The sequence below is a fragment of the Nomascus leucogenys genome, chromosome 11 (assembly GCF_006542625.1).
Source record: "Nomascus leucogenys isolate Asia chromosome 11, Asia_NLE_v1, whole genome shotgun sequence".
In the NCBI taxonomy this organism is placed as follows: Eukaryota; Metazoa; Chordata; class Mammalia; order Primates; family Hylobatidae; genus Nomascus; species Nomascus leucogenys.
Window position 1 is genome coordinate 37,628,825 of NC_044391.1, and position 25,474 is coordinate 37,654,298.

General features: G+C 33.9%; 1 protein-coding gene across 1 annotated transcript in view; it reads right to left on the reverse strand.

The window, feature by feature from the left end:
* The window catches only part of CRPPA (CDP-L-ribitol pyrophosphorylase A), a 324,334-nt gene that overhangs the window by 117,808 nt on the left and 181,052 nt on the right, over window positions 1-25,474 (reverse strand). Inside the window, exon 10 of the mRNA XM_030823123.1 lies at window positions 5,555-5,686. Coding sequence (XP_030678983.1) covers window positions 5,555-5,686 — 132 coding nt within the window. The remainder of the gene's footprint in view (window positions 1-5,554; window positions 5,687-25,474) is intronic.

Consider the following 25,474-nt stretch of genomic DNA (forward strand, 5'->3'; position numbering starts at 1 on the left):
CCCGCATCGCCAAGTCAATCCTAAGCCAAAAGAACAAAGCTGGAGGCATCACGCTACTTGACTTCAAACTATACTACAAGGCTACAGTAACTAACACAGCATGGTACTGGTACTAAAACAGCATGGTACTGGTACCAAAACAGAGACAATAGATCAATGGAACAGAACAGAGCCCGCAGAAATAATGGTGCATATCTACAACTATCTGATCTTTGACAAACCTGACAAAAACAAGCAATGGGAAAAGGATCCCCTATTTAATAAATGGTGCTGGGAAAACTGGCTAGCCATATGTAGAAAGCTGAAAGTGGATCCCTTCCTTACACCTTATACAAAAATTAATTCAAGATGGATTAAAGACTTAAATGTTAGACCTAAAACCATAAAAACCCTAGAAGAAAACCTAGGCAATACCATTCAGGACATAGGCATGGGCAAGGACTTCATGTCTAAAACACCAAAAGCAATGGCAACAAAAGCCAAAATTGACAAATAGGATCTAATTAAACTAAAGAGCTTCTGCACAGCAAAAGAAACTACCATCAGAGTGAACAGGCAACCTACTGAATGGGAGAAAATTTTTGCAACCTACTCATCTGACAAAGGGCTAATATCCAGAATCTACAGTGAACTCAAACAACTTTACAAGAAAAAAACAACCCCATCAAAAAGTGGGCAAAGGACAAGAACAGACACTTCTCAAAAGAAGACATTTATGCAGCCAAAAAACACGTGAAAAAATGCTCATCATCACTGGCCATCAGAGAAATGCAAATCAAAACCACAATTAGATACCATCTCACACCAGTTAGAATGGCCATCATTAAAAAGTCAGGAAACAACAGGTGCTGGAGAGGATGTGGAGAAACAGGAACACTTTTACACTGTTGGTGGGACTGTAAACTAGTTCAACCATTGTGGAAGTCAGTGTGGCAATTCCTCAGGGATCTAGAACTAGAAATACCATTTGACCCAGCCATCCCATTACTGGGTATATACCCAAAGGACTGTAAATCATGCTGCTATAAAGACACATGCACACGTATGTTTATTGCGGCACTATTCACAATAGCAAAGACTTGGAACCAACCCAAATGTCCCACAATGATAGACTGGATTAAGAAAATGTGGCACATATACACCATGAAATACTATGCAGCCATAAAAAATGATGAGTTCATGTCCTTTGTAGGGACATGGATGAAACTGGAAACCATCATTCTCAGTAAACTATCGCAAAGACAAAAAACCAAACACCACATGTTCCCACTCATAGGTGGGAATTGAACAATGAGAACACATGGACACAGAAAGGGGAACATCACACTCTGGTGACTGTTGTGGGGCGGGGGGAGGGGGAGGGACAGCATTAGGAGATATACCTAATGCTAAATGATGAGTTAATGGGTGCAGCACACCAACATGGCACATGGATACATATGTAACAAACCTGCACATTGTGTACATGTACCCTATTAAAGTATTAAAGTATAATAATAATAAAAAAAATAATTCTCATAAATCTTTTACAAATTTTTTTTAAAAAAAACAAAAACGTATAAAACTGCTTTGGTAACTTTTTTATTTGTATGTCTCCTAGATCTGCAGTCATAGGAACAAAACGAAACGTAGAATTCAGGCTAAGGGAGAGGGTAAGAGAGTGCCTCTGCTTTATCCCATGGCTTCTCCATGGCTTGGTTTTTGCAGGTCTGCCAATTAGTGCCATCCTTTCCAATGTCCCCATCCAATTAAAATACTGACTAAGGTAACACTGCTTTCAAAAGTTCTATTTCCCACTATATTATAAGTAAGTGAAATGACAGTTTAGTGGGGAAGAAATAAGAGAAAATGGATAGGCTAAAACGATACACACTCCTCACCATGCTGCCACACTTAATATGCTCCTCAGCCTTCCTCTGATGGATGCTAACTCCCCCACTGTCTTCCACTGTACTTTGATCAAGACATCTGAGAAAAGAACAGTTCCCTCTCTGAACTCTACTAAAATATACACACCGTAATGAGTAATTTCTCCAGTAAAAGAAAGGAAATAATAGTGCAGGTGAAGTTTGTGGTCACATATGGAAAGGAAAGAAAAACCAGGCTCAATTCCAGAATGTCTGCATGTCAGAGTGAGATATGTATGTATAACACATCTCTGGACACAGCCAGCACCACCGTCCTCTGTCTCCACTTTCTCATCCAACATAGGCTTTAATGTGGAAGTTCTGACATCTGCATTTTACAAATGAAGAACCTGGGGCCTATAAAACTTACATTGCTTGTCGGAGGTGATATAACTAGTTTTTCCAGTGTGGAGGGCAACAGACACTAGTTCAGTGAAAGAAGCAATCAGTTATAATAGTTTATGGGAAACTTTTAAACTTCGAACTTACGTGCTTCTATCGCTAAATCCCTAAGCATATAAAATGCACAGGTTAAAGATAAAACTTCTTACAGTACTTTAGATATTTTACAGGCTTTAAAATTTTTACACAGAAGTTCACATGCAAAATTGAAAAATATATAGTTGCAAATATTTGCATTAAAAAGTCATTATAGAGGTATTTTCAGATTTCAACAAAATTAAGACTACACACTCTAAGCTATTGGCTTGAACTATTCATGCCAGAAACATTCTGTCTCTGTATGTTCACTGCTAGATCATCAAATACAGATTTTTAGGTGATTAGTACAGGTTCCTCAAATATAATTTTGTATCATGGACCTTAATGATGACTTGCATAGCAAAGTTAGATTAATAATGAAAAGTGAATAATATTTTACACACAGAATTATTTAAAATTATACTTAAAAGGGACTTAGTCTAATTTAATTTTGTTACAAAAAATTCATTTTATTGTTCCATATCCTGTTTTGGGGATTTTTATAATAATTCTCAACAATCTTTTACAAATTTTTTTTAAAAAAACAAAAATTTGGCCGGGGCAGTGGCTCACACCTGTAATCCCAGCACTTCAGGAGGCTGAGGTGGGTGGATCACCTAAAGTCAGAATTTCAAGACCAGCTGGGTCAACATGGTGAAACCCTGTCTCTACTAAATATACAAAAATTAGCTGGGCATGGTGGCAGGCACCTGTAATCCCAGCTACTTGGGAGGCTGTGGCAGGAGAATCGCTTGAACCCAGGAGGTGGAGGCTGCAATGAGCCAAGATTGTGCCATTGCGCTCCAGCCTGGGCAACAAGAGAAAAACTTCGTCTCAAAAAAAAAAAAAAAAATTACAGAACTGCTTTGGTAACTTTCTTATTTGTCCCTTAGTCTATTTTAAGTATTAAACTATGAAAGTTCATTTTAATTATCCATAGTCATGTCTATAGGATTATTTTAGAAAGAGAGATAAGGCCTGGTTTAAATTCGTTCAACAAACTGTGAAAGCAAGCTTTATGTTACACTTCTAATCTAGAGCAAGAATTTCAAATCATTCCAAATTATTTTACATGAGTTAGTGAGCATTGGATAAAGTCAGAAAACTTTATACTATGTATAAATGGCCGAGCCAATAATATAATCCGTAAGTCTACATTTAAGCTATCTACAAAGAGGTTATTTTAAGTGATAAACTTTCTTTTTGAGTTTGCATATTAAATCTGAATTTCAAGTAAACATCAAAGGTTTTTTTAATTCAAGTATGCTCCATGTAGCAGTTGGGACATACATTAAAAATTATTGTTTATGTGAAATTCAAATTTAACTGGGCATCATATATATAACTTGGCAACATTACTCTCTACTGGAAAGTCAACTACAGTGCAGTGCATACAGACCCTTTTGGCCTGGCCAAATGAGAGTTCCCGGGATTATTTACACTCTCCAATTTCTGATTGAGATTTGCCTCAATAAACTCTATTTTCTAACTGCACTATGTGACAATAGTAGTGTTTGTCCATGACTCCTTTAGACAACATGAGAAAAAGAACAGATTTTTCCCACTGTAATAATCTGAGTACAACCAAAAAAGATTTTTTTTTTCTTTTTTGAGATAGGGCCTCATTCTTTTTCCTAGGCTGGTGTGCAGGGGCGGCGATCTCTGCTCACTGCAACCTCCACCTCCGCCTCCCAGATTCAAGTGATTCTTCCAACTCAGCCTCCCAGGTAGCTGGGACTACAGGCACCCACAACCATGCCTGGCTAATTTCTTAACTTTTTTGTAGAGACAAGGGTTTCACCATGTTGGCCAGGCTGGTCTTGAACTCCTGACCTCAAGTGATCCACCCAACTCGGCCTCCCAAAGTGTTAGGATTACAGGCGTGAGCCACCACAAAGAGAAAATATTACTGACCATGGATACAGATCTGAGTTCTGTTACTCTACCAGTTATCTGTCCTTGGGCAAATATATGTAACTCCTTGGGCCTTAGTTGTCCTGAATTCAGTAGCCCCCTACAGCAGCCCCCTACAGCATTAACATTTTGCAATTCCATTATCCTACATGAACTAAAATTTGCCTAGTTCTTGATAACTGAGGTCATGCTTGCATATTTTGGAAGCAGAGGAAATAACAAACTCTAAGTTAAAACAAACCAAGGGACTAGCTAAAAGATGGTCCTGATATTTAATTAAAATGCACAGTTTCAGAAGAAATGTTAGCCACAGGTTAAAAATGCAGCTGAAATAATTTCATAAACAATAGCTGTTATTTGTCACCCATAAATAAGTTTAAATATCTGTCATTCAGTAGACATTCAGTAGTACCAAATTACTTTTGAGACCACTAAAAAAGGCAGTGGACTGTTTAACTTGCTAGACTCTTGTATGGTACCTCCAAGAAACTCTAAAGTAGTCACAAATCCAGTGAAAGCTATCTATGCACAAAGGACAAATCCACATATTCTCCAATTTTTTTCCCCTAATTCTATTTCCTAATAGATTTTCCAAATTTTTTGTTTTAAATAGCATTTCTCTGCACAAAGAATCTGTAATGCTAACTCATTGTGCCTTCAGTGTAACTAACATGCAGCTATTAAAGACAGTGACAATGAATGCATTTCTCTAGTTAAGTACCATGCCCTCTTATATCTGAATGCCAGGCAGTGCTTTCAAATGATTAAATAACCTGTTTAGGGAGATAAACAATTGACTACCAATATCTTTAACATAACATAAAAGTAAACAATCTTAAATTACACCAGTGGACAAGGATTGTGGCTTTGTAGGGTTGCCACATAAATATAAGAATTTTATTAGATTTGAAATTCAAATTTCATATTTGGAATAAACTTATAAAAAGTATTATATATTTGAAATTCAATTTTAACTGGGAAAATCATACTTTTATTTGACAAACCTGACAGTTCTATTTGGGATACCTAATATGAGACGTTTGCTCATTAGCATTTCCCCAGTGCTAATGAGTTTTATTGGTTTCTATTTTTTTCCTAGAGGCAAGAGGCTCTACTATTACAGCACACACATAGATAACTTTCCAGCCGTAATTTCACTTATCATTAATATCCTCCTGCTTTTAACAAATCAGATACCTACCATTTAAACTAGTCTACAGAACATACATTCAGAAGATAAACATTTTACCTACCTGTGGGTAAGGTATGAGAAGGCCATATAACAAAATATTTCTTTCTTTTACTTCCTTTGCAAATTCTCTAATCTGCATTAGGTTTTCCATTTTCTGACTGGGGGGTACTAATTTAAAATCAAGAAAATGAACCTGCAAAATATAAAAGACAGTATTTAGAATATCATTCCCTTCAACTTTCTCTGGAGGGAAAAAACATTAAAGAAGCTCAAAACCCATATGATTACAATATTGCAATAATCTTTATTAACTTTTGTTAATTTCTAGTTGTGCTTCAAGCCATACTTAAGATCGATGAATCCACCTTCATAAATACAGATGTAGTAAACACTCACTGAGAACACGAGGTTGAAAAACCAAATGCTAATACTCTATTTTGCTTAGAGTCAAATACATAAAGTATGTGCGTTTTCATCATTCAACTTAATCATAATTTTTAACTGAGCGAGATAGAAATGCAGTATTACATATACTAAGAAATTAACAATATAAATAAAATTCAAGAAGAGTGATTATCCAGTTAAGTAAATTAAGTTTTTTAAAAGAATCTCTTTCAGTGTGATCAATAATTGTCATCTCTAACATATAATTATTTCTTAAACTAAGAGGGCTTTTATAGAGACTATTTTTAAGCAGTTAGGTTTTTCTTGAAAATATTCTAGTGATCATTTTTAAAACATTTTTAAAATTTTTACTGATACATAATACTTCTACATATTTATGGGGTACTGTGATATTTTGTTACATGCATAGAACGTGTATTGATCAAGTCAGTATATCTAGGCTGACCATCATCTGGAACGTTTATCATTTCTATGTTTTAGGAACATTTGAAGTCCTCTTTTCTAACTATTTCTAAATACACAATACATTAACTCTTGTCAATCTTGGCCAGGCATGGTGGCTCACTCCTGTAATCCCAGCAGTTTGAGAGGCTGAGGCAGGCAGATCACTTGAGCCTAGTAGTTTGAGACCAGCCCGGGCAACAAGGCGAAATGCTGTCTTTACAAAAAATACAAAAATTAGCCAGGCATGGTGGCATGCACCTGTAACTCACTACATACTCCCATGCCAGCTGGACTAAGGAACGACACTGCTGCTTAACGTTAAAAAGTCTCAACATACTATTTAACTTTTTGAACTACAGAATTACCTTTGTTACTTAGATGCCATCTACAAACTGACTTATTTCTATGTTATCCCATCAAACCAACTACTTAAATTACAGGAAAACTTTAAGACATTAAAGAGACATTGGAGAAGTATTTACATGGTCTTTTCATGAATTAACTTAAACACAGATACAGAACTCAACCTTATGAAATGCATAATTAGGTTAACAAAATTCAAGCATGAAGAAGTAGGATGCATCTCAAAATTCTCTTTACCAGATGCAAAGGCCTGATGACGACATGAAAACAGAAGACAATCTCCTGCAGATGTTCTTCCCAATACCATGAAACTTAAGCATATACTTTACATAGTGCTACTAAGTTTGAACTTCTAAAATATACCAACTACTTATGTGTTCTAGGAAAAAAAATTCAGTTGTTACAAAATCACAATTGTAATTTAAAAAAAACAGCAGTTTTATATAACCACAGCAGAGGGTTGCAAAATGATAACTCAAGAGAAATGTAAATGTTTTTGCCTTAATAAAATAAACTTACAGCCAGGACAGGCTTGCATCCATTGAAATACAGCCAAACATTTCATATAGGTTGAGTACTGCAGATTTGCTTATAGATACACATCAAGTAGATTTTTTTTGTGTCTTTTTGTACTGTCCACTAATTCACCACATAGAAATCACAGTAAAACAGTATTTCCCATGCAGCGTGACATTTGTAACAGTTCTTTCTCACATATACATAAAAAAGATAAGGCTATCCTTCTGCCCTCCAAAAAAGAATATCTAATTTCATTTTAATGAAGGGTAGCACATTTACTCATATAGACTGGTAAACTGCTTAAACATTTAACATGTGGTCAGCCTCATGGCTTTGTGGGTGGGCGAAGTTTCTGGCTCTCGGTATTTGGAAAAGTGTCCTCTGTGCCTTGTGTGTCTTTACACTCAGCTCTATGCAAGCTTTATGTTTGTCTAGCAATCATTTAATAGATTCCTGGTCCCAGATGAATTCCAGTTAACTTTTTATATTTTAAAATGGGATTTTTTACTTCTGAGAACAGATACATTAATTAAAGGACTATAAGTATCCAGCACGAGGTTCTTTAAAACCCCACATTTAACACTTTCATCTCATTGCAGAGTCTATGTTCACAATAAAAGGCACGCGAAGGGAGTCAGGATTGGTGGTATGCGGGGAAATAGTCTCTGTTTATTTCACTAAGAAGAAAGTCAATTTCCAAAGCTTAAGTATATACCTAAATAATGCACTGCTTAATGCCCACCAAAGTGGAAAGAAGGATGGTCAAAATGAAATTTCTTATTATGAGTTAGAAAGAATTGGTAGATAAACCAGAGAGATTCTTTGAATCTACATAATAGCCGCAAAATTATCAACATATGCATAAAAAAGTAAATTGTGTTAATAAGACCCAAAATCTTCAAAACATCACTTTTCAAAAGAAATATAATGAATCTAACAACTGATGAAACTAGCCAATACTAAACAGGTCAAAGTAATAGTTGATCTGAAGGATTAGAAAAGATTTTAGAAAAACTATCTTATTTCAACTATTTAAGAATTAGATTCTATTAATTAATTTAATAACCTATGCTTAAAATAAGCTTCTAATGGTGAACCACTTCATTGTAAAACAAAATTAAATCAGAGTCATCATCAAAGTCAACTCATAATTCTGATGAATAGAAACTAAATTATAAACTATCATGGAAACTCAAAGCAAATGTTTGGCAACTCATTGGTAAATCTTCACAAAATAAAATACCAGCAAAACTAAATGGAGAAATAATGGCATTTAACAAAAGGTAGTAAACAAAACACATTGCATTAAAACATTAACCACTGAAAATATTTAAATGTTTCTTTTGATTCAAAGAATTAAAAAGCAAATGAATTTCATATCAGTACAAATGTTACAAGAGTATACACTGTTTCAAATCTTTATTCAAAAGATCAAAGTAATGAAACCAGAAATTCACATTTTAAACAGTTAATAGGAAAACCTAACTTCAAAAGTATTTTAAGTCATAAAATAAATAGTTTTTCAAATTGTTTTACAAGGTGGTCTCTCTTACAAGAACATCACTTTAACACTGTTGTATTATGGCACAATTATCTCAACATCACATACATCTACAATTACCTTAACATCTGTAACAAATTTTATAATCAAAAGTTAAGAACAATCCCACTGATTAATATAAGGCATTGATTTGTTTAGCTAACTATAAAACATAATTCTATGTTCATTTACTTTCTCCAAGAAAACTGTCAGAGTATAAATCGCCAAAGAAGTTACAAAAAAAAAGCAGGTATACGCTTCTTCAAAATTTATCTGAGTTTACAGTATCATATTTTAGTGAATTGTCAATATTTCATTTTACATTATAAAAACTATTACTGCTTAAGCATCAATCTGTAATTATTATTAAGGTTCTCTGTAGGCCATGTAGGCATGTGTTACTTGTCATTTTTTAAAAAAAAAATACTAAACAGTTTTAGAGTTTACTTCACAAAGAGGACTTCTGCATTTAGGCCAACTACTATAAGTCCATCATGCTACTTTTAATCTATAAGAATTGATTCTGTTTTATGTATCTACTTTTGCAAGTTTTTAAAAATAAATATATTTAATGTATTTCAAAGGCAAAGTAATCTTAAAAAAAAAAACTTTTTAGAAGATGAGGTATTCAGAATACACAGAAAAAAAATATTCAAAGACATGACCAAGATGCCTGTAAGGCAGGTATACACTGTACCCAAGTCATTAGAATAGCCTCCACCAATTCATCCTGTACCTTCTCTTAGGTGCGACCCAAATCATTAAAAGTCTTGGTAATTAGTAATTATTTAATAATCTCAGGAACAACGGTTTCGCAAAATAATCTTAGGTTTCTTTGAGCCCAGGAAATAGATAATCTAATAATCAAAATCAATGTAGATATATAAGATTAACATCTTACACATATTTATTCTGAATTTGTCATTAAAAATGTGAAAATATATGAAGAACTGTGCTAAGAAATGTAAAAAGAATGATCATAGACAAAAATATAATAACAAGTTACAGTTACAGTTCTTCCGATGAAAAACTGGAAGGTCACTTTTGCTTTACTTTGTTGGGCTATTCTGGATTAAAATAAAATGCCAACTTAACATTTTATTTTGAACAGATTTTTTTTCCATGAAGGTACATCATGGGGTAAAGCAGACCCAATTCAATGGTTGGCCAAATAAAACAGAGTCTACAAATGCACTGTACACTTGAGTAGCCATTAGCCATATACTGCTACATTTAAATTCAAATTTATTAGTATTAAAAATAAAACTCAGGTCATCAGTTTAGCTGTATTTCAAGAGCTCATAGCCTCAGTTAGATAGTGGCTACCACATATAAGAGAAATACAACTTTTTGTTAATTTTCACATTGGCAGATAAGATTTATAAGTTTACACAACATGATGTTCTGAAGCATACATTAGTTATGGAATGACTAAATCTATACAATATACATATGTATGGCCTCATAGTTCTCACTTTTGTGGTAATATTTTATATCCTCTCAGAGTTTTTCAAGAATGTATTAATTGTAGTCATACTGTACAATCAATCTTTTATTCCTCATCGAAGTGAAATTTTATAATCTTTGACATTTCCCTAACCCTCTACTATCTGCTGCCATAGTATCAACTCTTTCAGATTCCACATGAGCAACATCATTATTTGTCTTTCTGTGCCTGGCTTACTTCACTTAATATAATGTCCTCCAGATTCATCCATGTTGTTGCAAATGCCAGGATATCCTTCTTTTTCATGGCCAAAGAGTATTTAATTGTGCATGTATCACATTTTCTTTATCCATCCATTTGTGGATACTTAGGTTGATTCCATATCCTAGCTATTGTGAAAAATGCTGCAATGAACATAATAGTGCAGATATCTCTTTGAAATAATGATTTCATTTCCTTTGGATATGTAGCTAGTAGTGGGGTTGGTAGACGACACATTAGTTTTATTTTTAATTTTTTAGGAACCTCCATACTGCTTTCTATAATGGCTGTGGTAATTTACATTCCCACTAACGAGGGAATGTAAGGGTTCCCTTTTCTCCATATTGTTGTCAACACTTATCTTTGTCCTTTTCATAACAGCCATTCTAATAGGCATGAGGTGATATCTCATTGTGGTTGTGATTTACACTTCCCTGATGATTAGTGATATTATTTTTTCATATACCTATTGGCCATCTACTTCCTTTTCGGACATGTCTATTCAGGTCTTCTACTGTTTTGTTAATATCTTGTTTTCTTGATATGGAACCAAGTTTTTTTGCATAATTCTGATATTAAGCCCTTATGAGATGTATAGTTTGCATATGAGATGTATGTATAGTTCGCATATGAGATGTATGGTTCCTCTCATTCTGTAAGTTGTCTCTTCATTTTTCCTCAGCTGTGCAGAAGCTTTTAAGTTTGATGTGACCCCAATTTGTCTATTTTTGCTTTTGTAGCCATTACTTTTGGAGTCATATCAAAAAATGATTGCCCAGATCAATGTCATAAGGCTTGTCTCCTATGTATCTTCTAGTAGTTTCATAGATTCTAATCTTACACTTAAATCCCTAATCCATTTTGAGTGGTTTTTGTATATGGTGTGAGATAAGGGTCTAATTCCATTCTTCTGTGTGTGGATATTCAGTTATCCCGACAACATTTATTGAAGAGATTGTCCATTCTCTATTGTGTGTTCTAGGAAATTTTGTCTTAATCAGTTGGCTATAAACACGGGATTTATGGGCATTCTATAACATTCCATTTGTCTATGTGTCTTTATATGCCAGTACTATGTTGTTTTGGTTACTGTATCTTTGTAGTATATTTTGAAGTCAGGTAATGTGATTCCCTCCAGCTTTGTTCTTTTTCCTCAATATGGTTTTGGCTATTCAGGGTCTAGCAAAAGGTTTTCCAATTTTTTTAGCCCTTCAGAAAAACTAACTCTTACTTTTGTAGATCTATTCTACCATTTTCCTACTATTCCATTCATTTCTGCTCTATATTGTTTCCTTCCTTCTCCTAACTTCAAGACTTAGTTTGTTGTTTTTTCTAGTTCCTTAAAGTGAAAAGTAGGTGAAATGAAATATTTCTTCCATTTTTGATGCAGGTGTATGTTACTATCAACTTCCCTGTTAGAACTGCTTTTACTGTATCCCATAGATTTTGGTATGTTAGGTTTCCATTTGTTAGTCTCAAGGAATTTTTTAATTATAACTTTAAATTATTCATTGACCCTCTGGTTTGTCAGGATGATGTTTAATTTCCATGTATTTGTGAATTCTCCAAAGTCCTCCAGTTCCTCATTTCTAGTTTCATATTTTGTAGTCAGAAAATATTATTTGGTATAATTTTGATCTTAAGTATTTTAACACTTGTTTCATAGCCTAACATAATTTACCCTGAAGAATGTTCCATGTGCAGTTGAGAAGAGTGTATACTCTTCAGCTGTTCAACTCTTGGATTGAACATCCTATGTATGTCTGTTATGTCTATTTGATCGAGAGCGTAGTTTAAGTTCAACATTCCCTATTGGTTTTCTGGTTAACCTGCTCATTGCTGGTAGCAGGTGTTAAAGTACCCTACAATTATTGCATTGCTGTTTTTCTCTCCCTTCAGATCTATTAATATTTGCTTCATATTATATATTTAGGTATTCCAACATTGGTTGCATATATCACAACTGTCCTATCTTCTTACTTGATCCCTTTGACATTATATAATGACGTCTGTTTTTATATTTCTTTGCTAAAAGTATATTTTACCTCATGAATACAGCTACTCCTGCTTTTTTGTTGTTGTTTCAATTTGTATGGGACATCTTTTTCCATCCCTTCACTTTCAGTCTGTGTGCATCCTTACAAGTGAAATGAGTCTCTTTTTGGCAGCATATTGTTGGATTTTTAAAAATCTATTAAGCTACTTTATGTCTTTTGATTGGAAAAATATACTTACATTCAAGATAATTATTGATAGGTACAGACTTACAACTGCCATTTTTGTTCATTGTTTTCTAGTTGTTTTGCCAATTTTTGTTTCTTTCTTCCTCTATCTTCCTTTGTGGCCAAGTAATTTTTTTTAGTGTTATGTTTTTAATTTCTTACTTTTTATTTTTTGTGTATCTAATATAAGTTTTTGCTTTGTGGTTACCATGATGCTTACAAAAACCACATTAAATTGTTTTAAGGTGGTGAACACTTTAACAACAAAAACTCTACATATTTACTCCACTCATTCCTCCATATTTGGTATTTTTCATGTCACAATTTTCATATTGCATATCCTTAAATTTGTTACTATTTTTAATAGGTTTGCCTTTTTGCCTTCATACTAGTGATAAAAATGATTTACACACACCCATTACAGTATGAGTATTGTGGATTTCACTGTATACTTTTACCGATGAGTTTTATATTTTCAAATGTTTTCATATTATTCATTGGTGTTGTGCTTTTTTTGGCTTGAAGGATTCCTATTAGCATTTCTTATATATCAGGTCTGGTGGTGATATACTCCCTCAGCTTTTGTTTGTCCAGGAAAGTATTCATCTTTTCTTCATTTCTGAAGGACAGCTTTACTGGATACACTGTTCTTGGCTGACAGTTTTTTTCCCCCCTTTTAGCATTTTAAATATATCCTTTAGCTTTTTCCTGGCCTGTAAGATTTCTGCCAAAAAGTCTGCTGCTAGCTATATTTGAATTCCTTTACGTTGTCTGCTTCCTTTCTCTTGCTGCTTTCAGGATCTTCTTAGTCTTTGATTTTTGATAGTATTATTATATCTTGGAGTCACCTTATCTGGTTTAAATTTGATTGGAGACCTTTGACATTTCTGTACCTGGATATTTACATTGTTCTGTAAAATTAAAAAAAATTGTTATGATTTAAGTAAGCTTTCTATCCCTTTATCTTTTTCTCCTTCTTTAATGCCTGTGACTCAAAGATTGGCTCTTTGGATGCTGTACCATCAGCCCTATAACCTTTCTTCATTCCTTTACTTCTTTTTTCTTCTATTTATTTCAAAATAACCTGTCTTCAAGTTCAGGTTCTTTCTTGTGCTTGGCCAATTCTGATGTTGATGTACTCTATTGCATTTTTCATTCCCTACGTTGTATTTTCACCTCCAGGATTTGATTTTTTGAAAATTATTTCATGCATCATGTAGTAGAAGCTAAAAATATTATTTCAATCTCATTATATTTCACATTCTGGTCACTGTTTTCTTCATTTTGTTGAATTGTTTCTCTGTATTTTCTTCAAGTTTGCTGAGCTTCAAGTTTTGAATTCTTTTTCAGAAAGCTCACGTCTCCATTTCTTTAGGGTCAGTCACTTGTACCACATTTTTTTCATATGGTCATGTAATGTTTTCCTGATTGTTCTTGATTCTTGTGGTCATTTGTCAATGTCTGCACATTTGAAGAAGTAGATATTTATCCAACTCTTCACAGATAGGGATTTAGCTTTGCCTGGATAGCTCTGTAGCAGGTGTGACAATGCCAGAATCCTGGGGCTCACTACATCAGTTGTTGCACTGGAACTGGCCAGAATCCAGGGGCTACCTGCTGCTGCTGAGTGCTGTTCAGAGGACTGACACAAGTCTGGTGGTGGTATAAGCTGGAAATTGAGTTTGCCAAGAAAGACCGAAGCCTGGGGCTCTGGGGTCCCACCTGGTGCTGCAGCTGGTCTAAAGGCTCAGTCTGCAGTTACTGGCTTGAAATACAAAGCTGTGGGGATCACCCTGGTGTTGAGTATTATTGTGGTGGGCCAAGTGTTGGGGTTCAAGGTAAAATCTTATGCTCACTTCCTTCTTTTTCCCTAAGTGAACAATGTCTCTTCTCCATTCCATGCTGCCAGATTTGGGGAAGAGTAACACAGGTAACAAACTGTACTTCCTACTCTCTTCAATGCGTATTTTCTTACTACCATGCTACAACCAGGTACTGGAATCTCTCACTTGGTTTCTTTAGCCCATGTGAAGGTATTTTCACATGTGGATAGTTGTTCAAATTGATGTTTCTGGGGGTGGGGTGACAATCACTGGATGATCCTGCTTTGTTATCTTGTTTGACCCATCCAGAACATGTTATCATGGTAAAAAGTGTTAATGGAAAGGGCTTGTCTAAACAAAAGCAGTGCTTATATACTATGATTTGTGGTCATATATCCCATTAAATATTTTTGATCATTAATTTACACAGCCATACTGCAAAGGAATTTTTATTCCTACCTAATGTTACTACTTAAAATCCCACTGTGAAAAATTAGATCTGGAACAAGCAAAAGTACACAGTCTAAGCTAAAACAGACTGAACTTTTTCTTATTTACATAAAAAAATTTCCAAAAATGTGGATGCATATTAAATGTGTAAAAATTAAACACCCAAAATTTAGATGAACCTAGTTTCTGTTTCTACCCAAGGGGGAGTACTAGGGATGAAATTGTCTTTCTACCTCAACCAACTTTTAAAAAGCAAACTATATGAAACAATGTTTAAGACATTATACATGATACAATGAAGAAATAATCCCTAAGAGACACAAAACAAAGTGAGCTGTACATGTACCCCATCCTACTACCCACAAGAGAGCTTCAGGACATGGTATATGGAGGAATCCAGATTTCATTTCTTTTAATTGAGAGATGAAGTTAAGAATCTGGGGAGACCAAGGTAGGCAGAATAGAGTCACAGGTAGAGTACCAGAGAGGAGAGAGCATCACAGTGAGAGAACTCTATAGAACATCAGAATATCTTCCTCACATAGACAGCAGAGAACTGATCAGTGCACCTATGTGAGAAAATTAGTCAAAGGACTAGAAGGAACAGTACTCAATGCACACACAGCATTGGAAAAATTGGCAATAGCCATGAGCCATACTAGAAAACTTCATAATTAATATGGTTTAAATTTCCCTACCAAAACTCACATTAAAACTTACTTGCCACTGTAACAGTATTAAGAGGTAGGGCCTTTAAGAGGCAATAAGGTCATGAGGGCTTATGAAGGGACTAATACCTTTATCATGGGAATGGATTAGTTACTACAGAAATCTGTTCTTAACAAAAAGAATGAGTTCAGCCCACTTCTCTCTGCCATGTGCACTTGTTCCCACCTTCTTTGCCCTTCCACTAGGGGATGATCTTCACCAACTGTCAGCAGCATGCTCTTGGACTTGCCAGTCTCCAGAATCGTAAGCCAAATAAATCACTTTTCTTTATAAATTACCCAGTTCATGTTATTCTGTTATAACACCAGAAAACAGAGTAAGACAATAATTTACAGGGCATTAAGTAGAGTATAAAGAAGGGTCTTCCCTCAGTTGTGGGAAATAATTATCTACACTAAATATACTAGTCCTGCTGAAAGATCAAAAAAACAAGACCCAAATAGATCAAACTGTTTTTAATTACTTGCATCTGGAACAAAGCTCATATTTATAAGAATACAAAAATATCCATCACCTAAGATAAAATTCTCAATGTCTAACAGCTTAAATACCAAACATTTTAAAAAGCAGAAAATATGGCCGATTATGAGGAGAAAAATCAACCAAAACCAACCCAACTGACACCAATATTAGAACTAAAAACATTAAAACAGTTACTAGAACCATGTTCCGTTTGTTCAGACTATAGGAAAGACTGAACATATTAAGCACAGATGTAAAATAGAACTAAATCTAACTTCAAGAGATGAAAACTATAGCATGTGATATTTTTTAAACCCCCACTAGAAATAATTAACAGAAGATTTGATATTAAAGATTAGTAAACTTGAAGACACAGCCATAGAAACGATTTTAAATTAAACAGTAAAAAAAAAAAAGGCAAAAATAGGAAATTAAACAGGCCACCAGTGAGATATGGATCATATTTAGTCAGCCTAATACACAGGTAACGAGAGTTGCCGGTAAGTTGGGAAAAAACAGAAAAACATTTGAAAAATTAATGCTGAAAACATTCCTAATTGAATGAAAAATTTAAAACCTATCAACACATCTTAAGTATGCACGCAAAAAAGAAAAATCTTAGGCAAGGAAAGGAGGAAGACACTGTGACCCATAATGAAGAGATACATACTTCCTTTTAATCTAACCCAGAACTGATAGGCATCAGAATCTTCAAAGATATTATAATGGTTGTTGTAATTAAATCACATATATTCAAAAATTAGAGAATATATTAAAAAGTACCTAAATCGAAGTTCTAGAGATGAAAACTACAGTGTCTAATACAAAAAATACTGTTGTTTAAAATTCAATGCATGTCTGCATACATAAGACAGTACAATGATGTATACCATCTCAGCACATGGATGCTGAGCTCAATTAAATGGCCAGCCAGAGCAAAGGAACATCTGTTTGGCACATGCTTTCATAATCGTGTACAATCATAATGCACATTTGAAGAAGTAGATACTTATCCCAGTCTTCACAGATAGGGATTTGGCTTTGCAACAATAAATGAATGAATGAAATATCAAATTCTGTTGACATACTATATAATATTAGCATTTATTTTAAGTTTGAAGGTAACTTTTGTTCTACTTTATATTTATGACAAGAGTAGAGGCTATTCACTTTCAGGGTGCTGGATCTGTTTAATTGAAAAAGATAAATTGCAAGAAAAAATGCTTCTGCACCTGTTAATATTATCAGTATTTAATAGGGCAGCCAGTTTACTACATAATCCAAATAAAAGGAGACAGGAAAAAAGAACAATTATTATCCATAATATTTTATTTCAAACTTTTGTTTTCAACCTAACATTTCTAAATGTTGCACATATAAACTGAAACAGCAATTTAGTGTTCATAATGTAATTTTTGGTTTACTTAATATAGTAGTGATCCATTTAAAATTTATTCTGGGTTAAATAAAGGATGCTACCTCCAAAAAAAAAGTTTGAATATCACTCTCCAAATTTAATTTTTAAGAGGAAAATGAAGTCCCACTTAGAAATGAGAAATACTTCAAAGGTTAATACTACTGTTCAGGGCACATACAGAAAATAATTTAAAATAAGACATAAGCAGTCATTTATTGACGGAATAAGATGCTTCATAAAAATTAAAAGCAGGCACTTGTAAGTTAGACAATTTTGAAATAAAAAATGTTTTTCTAAAAGGCAAAATGAAAAATTTTAAAATTGAATTCTACTAAAAAGATCAAGATAGTAAAATGCATGAAGTTTAAACTTATATACTGTAAATGTCATAAAAACTCAGAACTAGTATTATTCTCCTTAATAGAATGTAGCAATTACTTGAGTTGCAATTTTTATTATTTCCTCATATCTGCCTCCTTCTTTTCTGCAAGTCACCACAAAGCACCTCGTTGTAGAAGACAGCACTGGAACAGGGTAAGATAGGAGACAACATAACTTGGAACATCAAGGCATGTTCAAATGAACAAATATTTCTGAATGTCTACACATGCTGACTTGTCAAAAGAGAAGGGATATGAGCACAAGGGTATTAGGGAAGGATTCCAAGAGGAAATGTCACTCAAATTTTTAAGGAGAGTTTGGCAAGTAAACAATTAAAAAAAAAAAGGTGTTTCAGGTAGAAAGAAAAACTCATGCAGGAAACGCATCTAAGTGAGGTCAGAGGGTACATGTGGAGAACTATAAATAACTTAGTATTTCCAGAGGGCAAACTACTCAATTAGGAAATGAGAAAGACAGAACAGTAGAATTAGGGAAGAGCCAGACCAGGCCAAGGCTTTATGATCTGAGTTTTGTCCATTAAGAGATGAGAAGCATCTGAAAGTTTTCAATAAGGAGAGTAACTTGGTAAATTTATACTAGCAAAATCTCTCACGGTGGCTATGGTAAGCTCAATTGGAAACAAAAGATAGAAGTTGAGATGAATAGTTCAGAGAAGGAAAAAGACTTTTAAACATTTAAACTGCATGCATTTGAACATTTCTATCAAAACTTTGAGAAACGATGACATTTATGGAAAAAAACACATAAGTCAGTGTATGAGTAATACTTTAAATCATGAGGCTTCATGACCCAGAGCATGCATGTCTGTTAAAGAAATGCCTAACACATATAGGATAAAGGTACTAATAACTGTGGCAAACTAGGTCATTTCAGATTGAAAATCTAAATCAAAAATCAGCAAACTATGGGTCAAGCCTGGTCTGCTGCCTATTTTGTAAATACAGTACTCCTGGAACAGAGCCATACCCATTCTTTTGCATATTGTCTATGACTGCTTTGACGTGAAAACAGCAGAGTTGATAGTTGTCACAAAGACTGTGTAGACAGGCCACAAAGCCTAAAATATTTACTATCTGTTTCTTTACAGGAAAAAATTGCCAATTCCTAAAGTAAAAGAAGGTATCCTAGAGCCAGGCAAAGAAAGGGCTTGAGTTACTTCTTTAAAATGAGAGCATTCCACTAAATGATTTTCAAGATCCTTTTCCCTTGTAACAAAATAGGTTTGTACTATTCGAAAAGGGCAAGCATTGGCATTACTCATGAACATTATGTGATACAGTGAAATGATCACTAGGCTTAATTTTGAACTGGGGATAATGCTATCTATGATAATCAACTCTCAGGGTTGCTCTGAAGACTAAAGCCCTGGGATCATTCATTTTAAAAGAAAAGAACGGTGACTCATTATTTCAAGCTTTTCAGTAAGTGTCTGTTATTACTAACATTAACCTAATTATACTAATAATGTACATTAGCAGGCCACATTTGCTGGGAGGGTTCTGGAAATTACAAATGTATTTGAAATTCCATCTCATACCAATGGGAAGAGCAAGAAACACGAGGTCATAGTTGGATTTTTGGTAGTTGAGGAAACAACTCAGAACTCAGTCATTACTATAAACACATTAACTAAGAAGATTTAAATCTAGAAGCCTCTCACTATATTCTAGAAGTGGAAATACTACTCAGTACTCAGAGGAGTCATGCTAGTGACTTTAACCAGTCCTACTGTTCCCAAATAAGTTTTTCAGTATTGACTCTGGGACTACCTTGACAACACTTGCTACATTCCACCTTAGCAAGTAAAAGTAGAATTAAGCTTAAGTATTGAGCATTTAAGTAAAATTAAGTTCCATAATTCCATAAAACAAAATCTCTGGTACCCAGAAAATTGAATCATATTATACTTTTCAAAAGTATCACACATAAACTTATTGCTAACAGGATTCAAGCCAAAAAAATCTGAATCTAGAAGTTTCTGGCACTGATTCCGTTATCTTTCTGTACTTTCCATACAAGAACAGTTCAGGCTCTCCAAAACCTGCAAAAGTAATCTATTTTTAGGTGGCTACAGATCTTAATCCTAAGGCAACAGCATATAAGCCTGGTAATACTCTTACCATCTTCCTGTCTGCCAATAATTCAACCAACAGAAAAGGTTTTTTTCTGTTTTTGTTTTTCAGAATATGAAGTATTACAGTAAAAAGGATTTCACTAAAAAAAAAATCATCTACCATACAGACACTATAGAAGGCTTGGAAAAGACATTATAATATAAAAGATATATTTTAAATTGTGTCTATCCCTGGAACTCTATTAAAATTAAATATTAAGGAAGTCATAAAGGAGTCTAACTTGCCTTTCAAAGTAAGCTTTAAGAGCTTTCGTACACACACAGACACGAACACACACACGAACAGAAAACTTTTGAATATGAATAAAATCTTTTTAATTATACTTTGCCAAAAAATCTGGGATCTTCATCTGCCTATTCAACCTTAAAAATCAAACCACAAAGTTCCCTCTCTAATCTTCCCTATCTTACTATCATTCGCCAAGTTTTATGAGACATAAAATTAGAGGTTATACTTCTTTTCTCTCATTTATTTAAGCTTCAATTCTTAATGCTTTGATCTCTTAAATATATCTTGATTTCATTTTGTTCACTCCCACTAAAACTATCTGCCTTTGTTTTGCCTGCTATAACATATACCATCGACCAGATGGCTTATTAACACCAGAAATTTATTTCTCACAGTTTTGGAAGTTAGAAGTACAAGATCAGATTGCCAGCATCGTCAGGTACTCATGAGGGCCATCTTCCAGCTTGCAGACTGCCAACTTCTCATTGTGTCCTCAGGTGGTGAGAACAAACTCTGACTCTTCTTAAAATGGCATTAATCTCATTCATGAGGGCTCTACTCTCAAGATCTAATCACCTCCCAAAGGACCCACCTCCTAATACCATCATTATGGGGGTTAAGATTTCACCATATAAATTTTGAGGGGACACAAACATTCAATCCAATACACTAACCTAGTCCTCACTACCACTATTATTTCTTGTACTACTATACTGCAGTAGCCTCCCAACTAAACCACAAATTTTTCTGCTTATTTTAATCTACTTTCTGTCCTGCATCCAGGATGTATAAAATGGAAATCTGATCACATCAATTAATACTAGGCAGTGCTGCCTTATAGACTTCAAACTTAGAAGGCCCAGCTCAAACTCAACACTTTACAATCTGCCATTCCTTCAGTTTCAGATGCACTCAGTGGCTTTTTCTAATTCCAACCATTCTATGTGCTTCTTTGTCCATATAGAAATGCCAGTCCTCTCACTCCTCACAGAGTTGGACCCTGCTCAGTCTTCCAAATCTTGGCTTCCTCTCACATCCTTAAGATGACTTCTCCAGGCTAAACTGCCTCTTTCTCAAGCACACCTGGCTAAATTTCTCAAACATTAGATGGTAGATAGAAGGGAAAGGGACCAGGGATTTTGCCAACTCCCAGTCACTAAAGTACTTTCCTGGCTAACTCTGGTCATTTTAAGTAAACTCTTATTATGAATCCTTATTTTAGAAAAAACAGACCAATACAATTATTTCCTTAATATATAATAACCTGGAAAATTAGCTTATGTAGAATATTTCAGTAATCTAAAGTAAGATGCTGTTTTTTTAAAAAAGATTATATTATCAAATAAGCTCCGTGTAGGCCAAAATATCTATCGCACAGACATTAAATCAATACTATGTGAATCCATAGTAAGTAATCTATTCAGTAAGGGAGAGAATAAGATCATTCCCTGCCAAGTGCTAACTGGATAGTATATACAAAATAAGTTTAAAATGAATTGGTAAAAAGAAACAGTGTGAGCATTACTCCCTATGGAGTCATTCTCAGATGGAAGGGCTTGGATAGACATGAAAGGATAGATTCACTGATGAAAAAATATTTTGTAACAGTTATTAAGCAGAGAGAAAAAAATAATGAAACACAAAAAGGGAAAATTTAGACTTAATCTGTAAAAATTGGACATAAAAAAGGAGGATAAGAAATGGACAAATACAAGAGAAAACATCAAAATAACCTACGAGTCTTGTGATAAGAATTAACACAGAAGGTCTCAAAAATGGCTTGAACTAGGAATACCATATCACCTGATTCATGTTTAACATGATTGTTAAAACCTGAATTATTCTGCTAAATCTACACATTAAAATCATGCATAAGAGCATATGAAAGCAAAAAGACTTCACAGCATGTTCTAGTATAGAAAATATTTTTAGAAAAAGAAGCCATTTAGGGCCGGGCACAGTGGCTCATGCCTGTAATCTCAGCACTCTGGGAGGCCAAGGTGGGTGGATCACTTGAAGTCAGGAGTTTGAGACCAGCCTGGCCAACATGGTGAAACCCCATCTCTACTAAAAATACAAAAAATTAGCCAGGTCTGGTGGCAGGTGCCTGTAATCCCAGCTACTCAGGAAGTGGAGGCAGGAGAATTGCTTGAACCATGAGGCAGAGGTTGCAGTGAACTGAGATCATGCCACTGCACTCCAGTCTGAGCCACACAGCAAGACTTTGTCTCAAAGGAAAAAAAAAAGCCATTTAGATGCCATCAAAGGCATCCCACTCTGTTTACAGATCAGGATTTTGAACTAAAGTTCAAAAACATTAACTAACTTGGACAGGTTAAGAGACACTTGTTATTTGAAGACCTAGTACTTGTGCCTTAAATCTTAACTCTAGATTCGGTATCCTTACCATGCTCGTTTTACAAGTTACATTTATACATGAAGCAATGCTCTTTTAAATATAATAACAAAGCCATATTAAAAGGCATACTTAAATTGTATTAATTTTAGGTATTAATTACAAAATATAACCATTAACTTCAATAAATGATATTGAAAATATAATATTTGGTTCCATCTTTGTAAATAAATAGCATACAAGAATTAAAGCTAAAGTCTATTTCCATTATTTAAATAGAAGTCAGTAGCAAAAAAAAAAAAAAAAAAAACTAGTGAGAGAAGTTGCCAGGCATCTTTTTAAAAAACTGAATGACCACATAAATTGTTCAAATTTCTTACCTAGGGCTACGATCAATGTGAAATGCCTTATAAAGTCTAGTTTCATTTATTTTGCCTCCTGTGCATTTCATCTTAAATGTTATAAACTGATTTACTAGAATAGCACTGGAAAATAAATTCACAATCTTGCCAATCTCAGTCATCTGACCAACTTGACAAAACTACTTAAAATAGGGAAATAAATAGCAATACCAAACTCTGTGCTTAATCAAGAAAAATTTACTCATAAAACTTAGACAAAGTCCTCTGGAATTCATTTTATTCACATATTGCTTCAGAATTCCATTCTATCTGAAAATAACTTACCATTAAAAAAATGAAAACTAGCGAGGTATGCCCTATGAGAATCATTCCTTTAAACATCAGTTACATGTCCATCACAACTAATTTCAGGGAGTATTCTATATCCCATAACACAAACTTTCCATTAACCATTTAGTCATAAGCAAAGATCTCCTAAAACTTATAACAACACCGTCAATTCTTTCTATTCAACATCTCCTACTAGAATGATTTCATCATTCCTCATTTTTGTGTTAGAAATGAATCCATTCATGACCGTAACTAGATAAAGATTCCAAAGGTATTTTTAACCAGTATTTATTTAGGTTTTCTTATTGATTTAGGCAGGAAATACCTGAGACTTACTACATTAGCAGAAAGCGCATGACAAAATTTATAGAATTTATACAAGTAATTGTATTTCTGCCACTGGAGCAGTGTACAACTATGAAAGAGAAAATTTTAATATCTCTTAAGTGCCAACACAAAAATTCAGTATATAATAAAGCTATAGTTTTTCTGATTAAAAAAAAATGAAAGAATCCATAAGGCTACAGTAGCAATAAGGTTGAGACAGGAATGGAACAGGGATTTGGACTGGCCTGCTCTTAAAGTCAATCATGGTTATTACACACACACACACACACACACACACACACACACACACATTCACACACACACTATTCATTTAAAAATGTAAACTATCAGGGACCTGAAACAGATTATAAAAAGTAAACCCAATATGGATGCAGTGAGAACTAAAATAACCAGCTCTTTTGTTTGATATGAACTTGTGCCTTGAAAACACATTTTCTTAGTCTAGTAATAATAGAGTTAACAGAAGAACAAGCAGTTAAGTAAAAGATGACAAAGATATGTCTGGGATCTGGTATTAAATTTAACAGCATCATCGATTTTTATAACAAATTCAGTAAGGCTCAATACTGTCTATGAAGCTAAAGTAAGAAGCCATTAGCACACAGAAGGAATCACTATGTTTTTTAAATTGTCATTTTTTATTAAGAAGGAATATTAAACACATATATGTGTGTATATTTTTATTTTCCATGCTATTACTTAGCACATTCATGAGAACATAAAAATAACAAGTATATATGATACATAGTAACACACTAGATTGATTCAGTTGCTGGCTATGCCACTGGTGAGCTTTGGAACACTCTGGAAACAATTTATATCTGTGACAGTTTCTCCAGATGTGAAAATATCAAGTGTAAATGGATGGTGACTTTCTTTTCTTTCCTTTTTTTAATTTGCTGACATGTTCAAATACTAAATATTTTCAAGTATTTTAAAGATAATTTATTGTAATGTCAACAAACTACTTCCTAATAACTAGAACTAAATTCAATACTTTTGAAGGTTATGTTTCTCACAGTATTAAAATTCCCCTTGGTAATTTACGCTTTTAGCTAAAGTAAATTCATAAGATTTTTAACTCTCATAAAACACCAATAAAATCATTGTATATACAAGCAGAGAAAAGCAAAGCTCTCATGTAATTATCTAGATAATTACAGTAAAACTTTTGCTATGGAAAATGCGATTAACTATTTTATCAAGTAAAATTAAAGAGTTTGCTTTATATTTTGAACTTAGATTTGTTGCCAATTTCTTCCCACTTTTAACAATTAAACACTTATTGCTACCTATTATGTGAACTTCCTGTGTTTCTTTAAAAAAGCTTTAAATAACAAAATATTGTCCACTATTTTATCTAATAGTAGAAAAGGATATTTTGGGAAAATCTTGCCAGAACCAAATACATAAGGAACTTTATTTTACTTTTTGGATGTCGGAAGGTATTATTTGTGGTTTTACATAATACTGCTAAGAAACACATACAGTTCATTTTTTCTCCTGAAATCTCCTTTATCACTGGGTAAAAAAAACAGCTCTCTGATCACTAACTTGTAAGCAAGGAACTCAGCCTACAGTTCAGATTCTTACTGCCTATAAATCTTGTTTAATGTAGGTAAAAATCTTTTTTTTTTTTTTTTTTTTTTTTAGGAGATAGAGTCTTGCTCTGTGGCCCAGGCTGGAATGCAGTGGTGCGATCTCAGTTCACTGCCTCCTGGGTTCCAGCGATTCTCCT